Source organism: Ambystoma mexicanum, chromosome 3p (assembly GCF_040938575.1).
Source record: "Ambystoma mexicanum isolate Mex_15411 chromosome 3p, UKY_AmexF1_1, whole genome shotgun sequence".
Taxonomy (NCBI): domain Eukaryota; kingdom Metazoa; phylum Chordata; class Amphibia; order Caudata; family Ambystomatidae; genus Ambystoma; species Ambystoma mexicanum.
In genome coordinates this window covers 819,721,897-819,735,096 of record NC_090925.1, presented here as the reverse complement: position 1 = coordinate 819,735,096, position 13,200 = coordinate 819,721,897, and the positions used below count along the sequence as shown (strand labels likewise).

At 46.6% G+C, this 13,200-nt stretch overlaps 1 protein-coding gene across 5 annotated transcripts in view; it reads right to left on the bottom strand.

Moving 5' to 3' along the window:
• Positions 1-289: 289 nt before the first annotated feature.
• Positions 290-13,200, bottom strand: part of LOC138580941 (adapter molecule crk-like) — a 208,208-nt gene continuing 195,297 nt past the window's right edge. For all 5 annotated transcript variants that reach the window (XM_069651875.1, XM_069651876.1, XM_069651878.1 and 2 more), the window contains one exon: positions 290-3,445. In XM_069651875.1, coding sequence (XP_069507976.1) covers positions 3,083-3,445 — 363 coding nt within the window. In that variant the 3' untranslated portion in view covers positions 290-3,082. The remainder of the gene's footprint in view (positions 3,446-13,200) is intronic.

Sequence of the window (13,200 nt, the reverse complement as noted above, 5' to 3'; positions counted from 1 at the left end):
GTGAGCCACGCTGTTGTGATACGTGGACTTCCGGGAATGTAGGAGTATTGGACCAAGTCTATGCTGGATGTGGTGGCCTCCTAGTGGCGAGGAAATGGAACAGCATTGTAAGTTTGCATGATCTCAGCAGCAGGAGACTGCAGCCAGAGGTAAGTACACCACCGGTAAGTACGACTCACTGGAGGTAACAACACCTCCGGGCAGTCTCATCTTTTGCAACATTTTTCTGCGCAGGTGCGGATACTGCTAAAGGTGCACATTTACCTCTGGCAGCGAAAAACGTCAGCCGTTCAGAAAATATGTTTATTTTTAAGGCAGAAGTGCTATCCCTGCAGAATAAGAACAAGGTGTTGCATCATCACGTCAGTGCTTTGTGACCACGTGTTACACACACTTTATAGTGAAGCTGCCCTCAAAGGCCAAGGCAGTATTTAAGAAGAGCTCGGAGCGTTCTTATTTCTGGAGGTCGTTCGCTGCGTTTTAAGGCCTCTTATTTTACTTTGAGGGGTGGCAATGCATTTACTACCGGCTTTAAAGTTACCGCTGGCGGTAAATCAGCAGAACAGAGTTGGAGCTATTTTTCCTTCCTGTAATTGTTTTTTTTACCTTCGTCTCTAATCTCGGTGTACCACCGGCAGTAACATTACAGGGCCCGCATTTCCACAATGTCAAGACTGAGGCCAATTATGCACGTTAAGAACTACCACATATTCTACAATTTGGCTACATGAGTATCTGATTTCAGCAAAATACCGTGGGCACATAAATGAGCGAAGAATATGGCATTTTAATCATATTTTGTAAAGCACAACACAACTGCGTGTGTGAAAAAGCTAATACACAGGGTCGGACTGGGGCAACAATGAAAAGGTGTCCCACCCTCGCAAATGGTAATTCAGTCCTTGTGTGACAGATGGTTTGAGAAATACACATGGGGGAGTTTTTGGGTAGAACGCGTTGCAATGTGTGCATTTTTTAAAGACTATTTGTTCAGTAAGACTGGTCAAAAGTACTTTCTTCAGAGAGGAGCAACTCATCAAACTGGCCCTCTTTGGCCCAGAAAATGTCCCACTTGGACCACAAAAAAAGTTGCCCATGCTAGCATGTTAGGTCCTGCTGCACCTCGGGCATTGCCCTCTTGCCCTATAGGCCAGTCCGAGCCTGCCAATCCATATTTACGGCTTTGAAGGGTTAACGTTCATAGCCAATACAAAAGAACAAGCGAGGCAGGGAAGTAGAGTCACACTATGCAACGCCAGCCGGTCAAGTGGCACAGCGAGTAGAGCGCTCGCTTTGACATCTGTGCAGATCCTGCCAACGCAGGTTCGATTCCAGGTGGGGCCAAACTCAGCCTTTCATCCTTCCGAGGTCGATAAATGAGCACCAGCGCTTCAGATAACTGAAGGTGCGTAGCGCTACATAAATGCCAAATTATTATACAGCTGCTGAGAGGCATCAGCGTGTGTCATCGTTAGTACACAGTCCTGTCCCAAACATGTACCGTGCATACACCTGGGTAATGAATTAGCTGAACATGCCTTCACGTAACATGTGCTTTTACCACCCGCAACCCTGCAGCAGGGATGCTAAAGGCTTGCACACATCTTGAATAAAATTAAATAACTTAACTTGGATCCTGCGAACCAGTGCTTCAGTTTGAGGGAGTCCCGTTTCAGTGTTGATTAATAAACTCTGGATACTGACTCCCTGTCACCAGCACGCAGGGTCGGATTGGCCTTTCGGCCCCTGGGGAGTGGGGGTTGGTTTCTGGCCATGCCTGCGCCAATTTGGAGGAAGACAATGAAAGAAAAATATGTATTTTTTTACAAATTCTTTTTTTTTCTTCAAAAAGCCTTTCATCCTTCTTAGGTCGATAAATGATTACCAACACAGGTTGGGTGATATTGTATGCATATTTGTTCTATAAAAAAAAGAGATTAAGCTTAAGTGCTATACAATAACATATTATCATTTGGCCTTGGACGTCTGCTTGGATTCACAGTAATGTAGTGTACTTAGGAACAATTCTATTTGGTACCACTTCCTGTTTTGTCAAGGGGTGAAAGGTTGTGTTTCATCGCTTCTGGGATGTCAATTTTTTTTGGGTGACCAGGCCTATTTCTTGTCCCAGTCCGACCCTACCAGCATGTCGTCGCGGGGTCAAAGGTAAGTTCATTTTCCCTTTTTTTAATTTGTCAGAACCTTTAGCACCTGCGCTGAAGGGTTGGGGCTGCTAACCTCGATATTAGCCGCGCTAGTGGGTTGACTTTGCCAGCGGCAGAAGCGCTGCCCACTTTAAGGGACCCTCGCTTCACTTGGGCGGCGGACTGCTCCTGGCAGGATCGGTCCGTCGCCTCAGTTAATATAATACATGCCAACCCCCCCAGATAGGAGACGGCCTATTTTTCAGTCAAAAAATGTTGCTATTTTTTACTTTCTCCCTCCTAAATATCCCCAAAACCTATGCAATTTAATGGAACAATTCAATTCTCCCTCTCTCCCTGAAAATACCTCCCTAGCAGGTTATCCAACATGTTGGCATGTATGCAATATCGCCTCATTAACATGAGAATATATTTCCATGTTCTGCTAGTACACATTTTTGAAGACATTTTACTGAAAGTAACTGGCGCAATATCCTTGGCAATCTGACAGTTAATATAGCTGTTACGCCCAATCGCCAGGGCGAGAAAGCTATTCGCACCCCGGGATTTACCGGGGTGCGGTTTGTTTTCATGTTTTTCCTTCTGAGGGGAGATGAGCTCAGCGTGAGCACATCTCCCGTTGGAGAAAAAACAAATGTCAAAAAATGTCACATAAAATGGCACCACCATTAAAATAGAAAAGGGACTTTGTCCCTTTTCAGGTGAGGCAGCCATGAAAAACATGTTTTTGACTTTTGTATATCCACAACGGTGTGGGCAGTAAATGGGCAGTTACGCCCAGGAAAGGCTGATTGTGCTTTGTCATTCTGCCTTTCCCGGGCGCGAATTGTGGAAATACTACCACATTTCTATTGTGAGAAGGAACAAAACTAGGAATGGGTCCCGCCACCAAATGATTGCAAACTATCATTCTTAATCTAATGAAGAGTTCTCACGTAGGAGAGCGGGATCAGGCCACGCTTCCCCTCGCTGTTCTGGGCCCTCCACCAGTGTTCTTGGGTCTTATCCAGCACTTTCAGCGCCTCTCCCTCTCGGAAGCAGAGACTGTCCTCTTCCGTGTCCTGAAAATCATAGAGTGCCAGCAGCCAGAGTGCCCCATTCTGGCCTGCGGGCCTTGCCTTTGCTGCTTGCCGTGAAAGGGTCTTAAAGATGGGCTCCTTGAGGGTGGTGGTGTCCAAGTAGTGGGTCATGTAAAAGTCCAGCAGTGCAGAGAAATTCGGGAACTCCTTCGATCCCATAGTCAACTTTGACGCAAGGCTGCGGATAATGTAGTGCCTCACCTACAACGAGAAAAAAACGAGAGAAGGACAATGGGTAATCCACAGAGTGAGAACAACATATGCATTTAAAGATGGTTTATGGTATTGGACAGGGGAATGCAAGTACAAGGAAACAAAGACTGGAGAGATTTAAGCCAACTAATATAGGTCTTGGGACAGCAAGACATACATGCCAACCATCCCGATTTAGCTGGGAGACTCCCGGTTTTTCAGGTTCTTACTCCTAAAATAATTCTAGCCACAAGGCATTTCTATGGTAAAATGTATGTCTCCCCATTACTCTGACGAAGAAACCAATTTATATGTGCAAATAGGGGTAGGCACAAAGAATCCCTAGTGTGTACTCCTGCGAGTTTCTGCTTTACAAGAACACACAAATTGCAGATGTGGGGTGAATTCCTGGTTGTATAAGCAGTTAGCCGGTAAGATAGCTCAGCGGGTTGGGGGCTTGCTGCTGCGATCTGTGTCAGATTTACGGGTCGCAGGTTTGAATCTCAGCAAGGCCAACCCAGTAGTTCATCCTTCCGAGGTCAACACATGTGTTCCAACTATTGTATGTAAATATGTTCTATGTAAGGCGCTTTGTTGAACACGCTATACAAATAACTCATTATCACCAAGATTTCCACCATGACCGGTTTTTGCCCAGAACACTTGGCACATGCAAAGTGACATGGGGCATAAAAAGAGCAAACCACGGCACAAGCACAAGCTGCTTAATGTTTAACCTAACATTGGAAAGCAAGAAATGTGCAAAAATGGTTTCACTATTTTTACCTGAAAGTGGTGTTAAACTGCAGAGGAAATGAATCGCTTATAGGGACGTTTTTTCACATGGAGACATTTGATCAAAGGAATTTTCCCAGGGCTCAAATCTGACTTATACCAGGTTGGAAGAGGGCAAACGACTACAAGCTAGAGTCTTGCTTTTTTTGTGTGAATCGCCTTTCTCCATATGTCTGTGTGGTTGTGCTCTTCATATGAATCACCCAGTTGATGACAGTGAAGCCTTAAGTGGCAAGGAAAAACAAACCGGGGTTCATCCAGGGGGTGTGGCCTAATGGCAGGGGGTTGCCTGCCAGCTCGTTAGGTCAAGCTCCCTTGATGAGCCCCGGCTTAATGGGCTACAGGCACACCCGCAAGGCAGCCCTTTGCAGAGATCAGCACCCTCTCCCCCCAGGCTGATACTGATCTCTACATCTATTAACTAAAGATGCCTGGCGCGGCCCTGCGCTACATGTTTTCAGCCTTAATGGTGGTGCTACCCCCACCAGGTTGAAAGGGTGAGGCCGCTGGAAGTCAAGGCCTTTTTTCCTAAAGCCTGAAGCTCCCACAAATGAGCTTTTTGGTGGCGCAGCCATCACAATATCGCCAACACCATTGCTACAGAGATGAGAGATAGAGTAAATGGGGGCCAGAAAGCCGACTTTGTGGTTGGCATGACAACTGGAAATGCTGTGGCATAATATGCCAACACACTAAATGTTATTTCTTGTTTCCTTACGCCAATGTAATCCAATAATGACTTCTTTAACTTATTTTTTCCCAATCAGGAGTACTGTAACATGTCCCGTGTGTGTGTCAATTTCAAAGCTGGGGCAAAAAGTGATCTTTCTTTTTGGAAGATATCAGAATGTATTCATCTATGACTTTGAAGAAATGTCAGACTTTTGAGGACAATCTGCACTGGCCTGAAAATAAGCCCCATTGAGAGCAAAACTACAATACAGGACAATTATGGCCAGGCTGCAATTATACATACAACCAACAGATGTACTCCCTGATTGCACTGTTGCTCCTTGTCTCCCTCTGCTGTCCCTCCTCCTCCCTTGTACTCTCACCTCTCACCTTTGCGCTGTCCCTCCTCCACTTTGTGCTGTCTGGCCTCCTCCTTTTCACTGTCCCTCCTCCCCATTTTTGTTGTTCCTCCTCCCTCTTTGCACAGTCCATCTTCCCTCACTTGCACTGTCCCTCCTCATGTGTTACACTGTTGCTCTGTCCCTTTTCGCGGATGCTCTGTCCCTTTTCTGCTGTCGTTCTTTCCCCCACGCACTGGTGCTCCTTCACCTGTGCTCTGTTGCTCCTTCCCTCCTTTGTGATGTTGATCCTTCCCCTTGTGCTGTGACTCCTTCCCCTCTAATGCTGTTGCTCCTTACCTCCTTGCTCTGTCGCTCCTCCCTCCCTTGCTCTGTCGCTCGTCCCTCCCTTGCTCTGTTGCTCCTTTCCCCTAGCTCTGTCCCTGCTTGTGCGGTTGCTCCTTGTGCTATCATTCCTTCCTCCTTGTGCTGTTGCTCTTTCCCCCTCATGCTGTGATTTGATTTTGAGGATTTCTAGTGCGCACCGGACAGACTTAACTGTATTTGGGCGCAGATGTTAACTATATACCATCAAACAGGAATGTGATAAAGTTGTGGACGATCTATAGTCCATCTACATTATCTGAATAAGAAGGTTTTTAGCTTAGCTCCAAATGCCTCCATGGTCTGGCATAACCGGATCTTCCTCGGTAGCTCATTCCAGAGTTTGCGGACGAATACCCCAAACCTCCTATCACCCTTGGAGACTTGTCTTGTCCGGAGTACACACATCTGCATTTCCCCTCCTGACCAAAGGTTTCTTTTGGGATGATAACCTGGCGGTGAGGTACTCAGGAGCCAAGTTATTCACACATCTGTACATCAGGCAAGCGACCTTGAACTTAATGCAGTCTTCCACTTTAAGCCAATGTAAAGATCTGCATAGGGCAGACACATGGTCCCTTTTCCATAAATGGCCAACCTGCCGAACTGCTGCATTCTGACCCTTCTGTAGCCTATTAATCTGGCCTGTAGGAATACCTGCCAGCAGGCTATTGCAGTAGTCCAAATGGGTGTTGGTCATTGCCCCTTTCATTTCTGCCTGGTCTTCATTGGGTATGTATGGCAGCACATCTCTGAACATTCGAAGGGAGTAGTGTACTGCCTTCACTTTGGCCCCCAACTGGGCCTCTCTGCTCAGGTTTTCTTGCCAAAGGCACCCGGGATGTTTTACTTTCCTTGAGTATTGTAATTCCTCGTGCAGGATACGAGGTGTCGACTTTTGTCTTTCTTTTGTCACCGTGCCCTCTGACCCAAATAGGATCACCTCCGTCTTTGTTGCATTCAGCTGCAACTGATTCCCTGCCACCCCTTGTTGAATTTCAACCTTTGTGCTGTCGCTCCCCATCCATTTGCGCTGTCACTCTTCCCCCCAATTTTCACTGCCACTCCTTCCTTCAAATGTACAATGCTCCTGTGTACTTCTGCTGGCGAGTCTTCATTGATTGGATTATTTAATTCTCCCTTGTGTTGCCATTTATTTTCTATTTCTCCCCCCACAGTGATTCCCTTAACCCCCGGCACTGCCCTTAATTCCATCCTATGCTGTTATCTCCTCTTCCCTGTGCAGTCATTCCTTCCCTCCATGTTAAATGTAAAATGCAATAAACTACAAATGCCAAAACTATTGACATTGTGAAAGCTTGTTTCCTTTCCTAGCAGCCATCTTTTTTCTAGCTCTTTTTCATTTATGGGGAATGGGCTGGTGCACCTTGCACCAACCTGTTCACCAAAAACAACTGCCTTAGCACACGTGTTAATGGCATGCCAATTATTTTGCATGTCTCAGGGTGTGCACAGTGGTAATGGCTTGCATCCTTGCTAAAAGCCCTCCGTACGCCTGGGCCAATTGAATCCAGCGGGGGCTGTTACAATGTGGTACAGTTGCCACGCATGCTCTTATTGCCCAAATGGATGCCAGCATCATGATTAATTGTGAAATACCTTGTGAGCACCTGATTACTGGCCTAGCAACTATCACATGGATGTACCATGGCAGGCATGTATAATCCATATCCCTGAGGCTTACATTGGCGCTCTTAATATCTTATTGCCATTATCAGAATAATGTGCATGTGTTTTATTCTGGGTTCACAATTTTACCTTGCGGGCAAAAGATTCGAGCTGCACTCTCCACAGCAATTAGCAAACCAAACAGATTTGGAAAAATGAATCGGGTTCCACGCCACTGTAGTCCAAAAATCTCTTCCTTTATTCTTTCAACCAGGGAAAAATCATTATATCACCAAAACATGGAAATCCATTTAAAATACAAGAGACCGAAATACATAGGTCCTCCCAAAGTGTATCAATTATATTGCTGAGACGTTCGCGCGTTCCGTGGCCAACGCGCCGCTTGCTCACTATTTTATTCCTTATTCAACATTGTTTTAAAAATCCGGAAAGTACTCGTTGTGACTTTCTATATCGATAGTGTGGATTAAAACAAAGTACAGAAAGGGAAATTAGCAATTTAGCCAAACCCCATAAAAATGGAAGGCCTCTTTCATTAGATAATATATGATTGCCAGTACAGCAGAAATACATGCTAAGGTGCCTTGCCAGCACCCACCTCTGAACCCAAAGAACGCTCAGTTGACGCTTACTGTTGGTTAGGTCTCTTTCAAACGATCAGCAGGGGTTCAATTTTATGAAGCATTTTTGGCTGTATGACTTTATTGTGCAAAAATATTGTATTATGAAAGATTGCCCTTGGAATGTATGTGCTGTCATTGCTTTCGAAAACACAATGCAGTGTTTTTATTCAGAGCATGCCTTTTATTCAGTGAAGCATATAGGTACTATTTCTTGCAACCAGCAGCCAAACTACTATGCTAGCAATATGCCCTTTGGCCCACTCACCAGTATCCACCAGAAACTTGACAGCTGTACATGGTGTACTCTGTGTGATGGTAATGGTATGTTAGATACCACATGCTTTTAAAATATGACCTAATTATGAGTTGGGAGTGCATGGTCTATTTGGCACGGGTGGTACACATAAAGTGTTGCGTGGTGCATGGTGGCAATGGTGGAGGTCTATCAGCAGTGGATCCACAGATGTCTGGGTACTGCCTGACAGTCCTGAAGATGTGGGAGCCGAGAGAGCAATCCTGGATGAGGAGGGTCAGAACAGATAACCTTCACAAGGTGGTGCTCTCGAAGAACGTTCACCAGAGTCAGCGCGTATGAACTCCACGCAGATGAAAGTGATGCACTGGAAGATGCTGAAGCCGGAGGGTGGATGGTAGCCTCCTCTGGCTGCACCTCACTTGGACCTTCAGCAGCTCCAGAAGTGGAAGCTCTATGCCTTACCTGGAGCTGGAAGGACAGAGAGCCTTCCTCGTGGGGGACCCTTTGCGATCTGGAGAGGGACTCACTTCAAATGGAGCCACACAAGTAGGCAGCCGACATGGCAGAAAAGGAGAAGAGCACTGTCCTTCGACTCAAATTCAGAAGGCAGATGCTGGAAGCCATGAAGGCCGTCACTGGATGTAGCACACAGGCAAGGAAGCACAATGTCCTACCTGAAGCCCTCTTTTCAAAATGATATGTTGTGGATTTGGTTGGCTGGCTTCCTTGGTCTTGGCATGTACTATATATATTGTACATAGGGGGGGGGGCAAATCTAACCTGCATGTCCCCCACACGACTCAACAAAAAGGCAGAGAAATGACAGATGTGCCTCACTCGTAGGCCCATCACCTCGATCCTCAATGTACTGCAGGTGTGAGAAATGTTATTCACCCAGACAGCTGTTCAGACCATACCCAATCGATGATTTGGATGACATGAAAATGACATTGATCGAGCAAGTCGACCAACTGCAAAACCAAGGAATAATGATGACATCACTGACATCACGACATAGCCACACTTCTACATGAAGTACATATTCATCCATTCATGAATTTACACAAACATGTACTAGTTTATTGCATATAGGTGCGAAGCACATGCTTACGACCCATGCAGGTAAAGGACAGACACACATACATATTTCTTTATATCCATATCCTTCGACAAAGCTGAAATCGCAAGATGCAAAGAGTTCATATATTTAGCTTACACATGCTTGACTGCCACTAACATAGAGAAGCCATAGGGAATGATATGGAAGCTATAGGTCTCTGAAATGAGTGACAGAGGAGAGACAGGCAAAACTAACATGATTGCAGCAGTCAGAGGTGAGCAGAAACAAGGCACTCCACCAAGGACAAGTGGAGAGGGAAAAATTCCAGTTACCAAGACAATGAGCCACCTGCAGATAATCTGGCTAAAATCCTCTTAATTACAAGCAGGACAGCTCAATTTCGTGGCCTCCACACAAGTGACCCAGTCGAATAGGACAATGTCTATTCAACAAAGGTAGACAAACAGGACTGTTCCCATCAAACCAGAGGGAAAAAGCTACAAGTGTTGCCTATGAGTTGCTTACTGAATGCACTCTCCCAGGCTTAGGTTATCAGTGATGGCAACATTAGGGAATGCTTGGCATCTCCATGTTCATTCCCATTGCTTTGAAAGGGTACACTCAGTCTGGTAACTGTCCAGGGTCCCAGGGATGGGAGGACACATACTGCCCAATCCAGATTCAGCTTTCACATGGGAATATCATTTGTTGCAAGAGCCAATGGTCTCTCTGCGACCCTGCAACATTATAGATTGATACTAGTAGAGGTTGTTCTGGGAGGAGCCACCAGATACGGCTATCCAATAGTAGAACTAACCTGTATAGCTCCCATATGACCAATGTAAATGTGTGATAGATTCCTTGGATAGAATCTGGATTTGTGATGACATACCGAGATAAAACTGGGTGACACATGCTTAGAAGACTCCAGAGGATACTTGTTTTTCTGGTGTGATCCCTGTCATTTTGTTTGCTAATAAAGACAGTAACTTTGCCCAGGCTGACCCTTCCGTTCTTGTGGTGGGGAGTCTTTGATGGGCCCAAGTGTTCTCTGCTGAAATGGGGTGACAGAGAGCCCCGGCCACACCTATGCAATAGGGTGACTGAGAAGGGCAAGGCAATTTGCTTCCAGAGGTGCCTGTTCCATAGTGAAGCAGCCAGACATCCCATGAGATATGATATGATATGTCCTTTATGACACGCCTGTGCACAAGTGTTTCTAGGCGCGACAAGACAAGTGAGGGATGACAAGAACAAGCGATCTTACTAGGCCTTGTATCATTCAGATTGTGCAAGTGCTCTGATGTAAAGTGCAGGGGGAAGGAAGGAGGAGGAGAGACAGGGAGAGGGAAGGGGGAAGTGAAATCAGGGCAGCATTGCTCTGAGTAAGTGCAGCCAGGGCAGTGCAGCTCTGGGTAAGTGCAAGGAGGCAGGGGACTGTGGGTGGGAGTCACAGCCTCTAAATGTCCGTTAGGCCCGGAGGCAGTGCAGGGGAGACTGATGATGGAGGAACCTGGTACCCAGGGACACTCTGAGGGTAGCCAAGCAACCAGTCAGTGCTTGAGACAGGTAGGTCAGCAGGGGAGAGAGAGAGAGAGAAAGCAGAGGAGAAAAGGAAGGTCTTGAGCTGCTTCCGGAACTTCAGGTGGTCCGGCTCAAGATTGAGAGGGACAGGGAGGCCATTGCAGAGGGAGGCACCAGCAAAGGAGAGAGATCTAGCCCCCACTCTCTGCCCGGAGAACCGTCAGACCCTCAGAGACTTTGAGGTAGCTGAGCGAAGGGCTCGAGAAGGAAGGAATTTTGGAAGAGAAAGTTGGATGTAGTGCAGGCCCCGCCCCAGAAAGACTTGTGGACGATGTAGAGTGTCTTGAACTTGATCTAGCTGCAAGACTAGATCTGATATTTCTGAGATTGAATTTGGTATGAATGGCACCCTTGCCAAAGCGTCTTTCACAAAGGTATGGTATTTCTTGGGCTTTCAAGTAAATATTCTGGTGGTGCCAGAGGGGATGGCAGCAGCACTACCAATGGCACTGAGCCAAATGTGTGTTGTGCTAGAGGAAGCGGTGTTGGAACAGATGGCCTGACGGGTCGCTTCTCCCACAAACTTCTTGTCTGCTGGCAGAGGATGTGGCGCAATTGGCATGGTGTCTTTTCTCCGATTCATGGTAGTATGTGCAGTCACCATGTCCGTACGTAGATCAGAGGTGTTCCAAATCAGCCAACTGATTCACCTTAGCCTCCATACTCAGAAAACTCCTCAGTCTGTCAAGCCTCGGTCATGCTGAGTCCAAACTGTAGCATGACCCCAAGAGAAGGGGTTCCCTGAGCGTGGAGATTTCCCCCAACATAACTGCCTCCCAAAATGATATACACTTAGGTTCAGAGAGACTGAATAAAAGGGCTGAGTTCTGCCAAGGAATCTTTCATCAGGCTGCAAGAGAAGGGAAACAAGGAGGCATCAGGGCATACAAGAAAGAGAACCCCCCCCTCCCTATGTTTCCCTGTGATCCCTAATGCATATCTGGTAAGTCAGAGAAAAGGACCAGTACACCTAATATTATGGACGAGTGGGCACACATTGGAGAAGGGACTTTGACCCTACCCTGGCAGCACAAGGACACAACTAGGTGGGATCCAGGGTTGAGCATGGTCCGGGATGTCAGAGTCACCCAAACAGTTTAGCAAGATAACAAAGGTTCCAACAGGAACGTCCACAAACAAACACAGTACTCCAGCCCCCAGAAGAACTTTCTTCTGTGGACAATTCATAAAAGTCCACAAAAATAATCAAATCCAGTAAACAATCCAAAATGTCAAAAACATCCAGAGTCCAAACAGCTGAGCAAATCCATAAAGCAGAAAATTGGTCAGGGATAGCGAAGCGGTGTCAGGAAGACACGAAGACAGGGAGACCCACTGTCTCTGGAATTGGCTCAATTTCTGAACCTTTGACAAACTTTGTAGACTTTTTTTCTGAGACAATTTGTGCAGCTGATCCCCTTCTACATCAAAGACATGACACACGCAATCAACTTATTAGAGGGCGTGTCTTTTGACGTTAATGAACAACAACTTGTAATCCTCGAAGTTGAGAGTCTATACACGAACATCCCACAGATAGAAGCCATTGAAATTGTGGAATTTATCTTGAATCAGGGAGAAAACCACAGAGAGTACCCGCAGAGCTCCTAGAAGACCTGAGAAATAGCAATGATGAGGAATTTTCACATTTTGAAAACACAACTATGCCGGGTGTCCAGTATTGGAGCAAATGGCAACCAGCCTTCCCCTTAAATCTTTGCTATTCCTAAAGAGGAGTAGCCGCATCAGAGGAGGTTCGCCTTTAAGCACATTGCTAGCAACCCTGTCATATTAGTATGCGGTACGCAGGATTAGAGGAGCAAAGGCGCAGCTGGGCCCGCTGTCTCCTGTGTCAGGGAATCCAGGTGTCACTCCCAGCCTAGAATAAAGGGCATTCCATCGCTGGTTTGGGGGAACCGCAGGGCAATTGCGAGACTGTTACAATCTGGGGCAACCTTACACCTTTGAGGAGTTTAAAGTAAAGTTTGCCCTACAGCAAGCTGAGTGTTTGCGCTACTGCCTGCTCAGACACTGGATCACCTCTAGGGAGGTCCAAGGCAAAGGCACCAGGGACCCATTTGCCTTGAAACTTCACGTGAATTACCCAGCGAGCAAGGGTAACACCTCAAGTATATATAAGCTTTTAGATAACATAGACCCAGAAAGCAAGACGTCATATATGGTAGCATGGGAGAAGAGCCGCCATAGAGATATCCCTCCAGAATCATGGCTTCGAATTTGGGCCAGGGCACATAAGGGCTCCAGATGCAGCCTCTTTAAAGACAATGGGGGTCATTACGAGGTGGGCGGTAAGGGTTAACGGTGCTGATAAAGGTGCCAGAGCCGTTAACCCCTTACCGCCCTATTACGAGGTCTCCTCGCGGGACCCGGAAAGGCCGCCT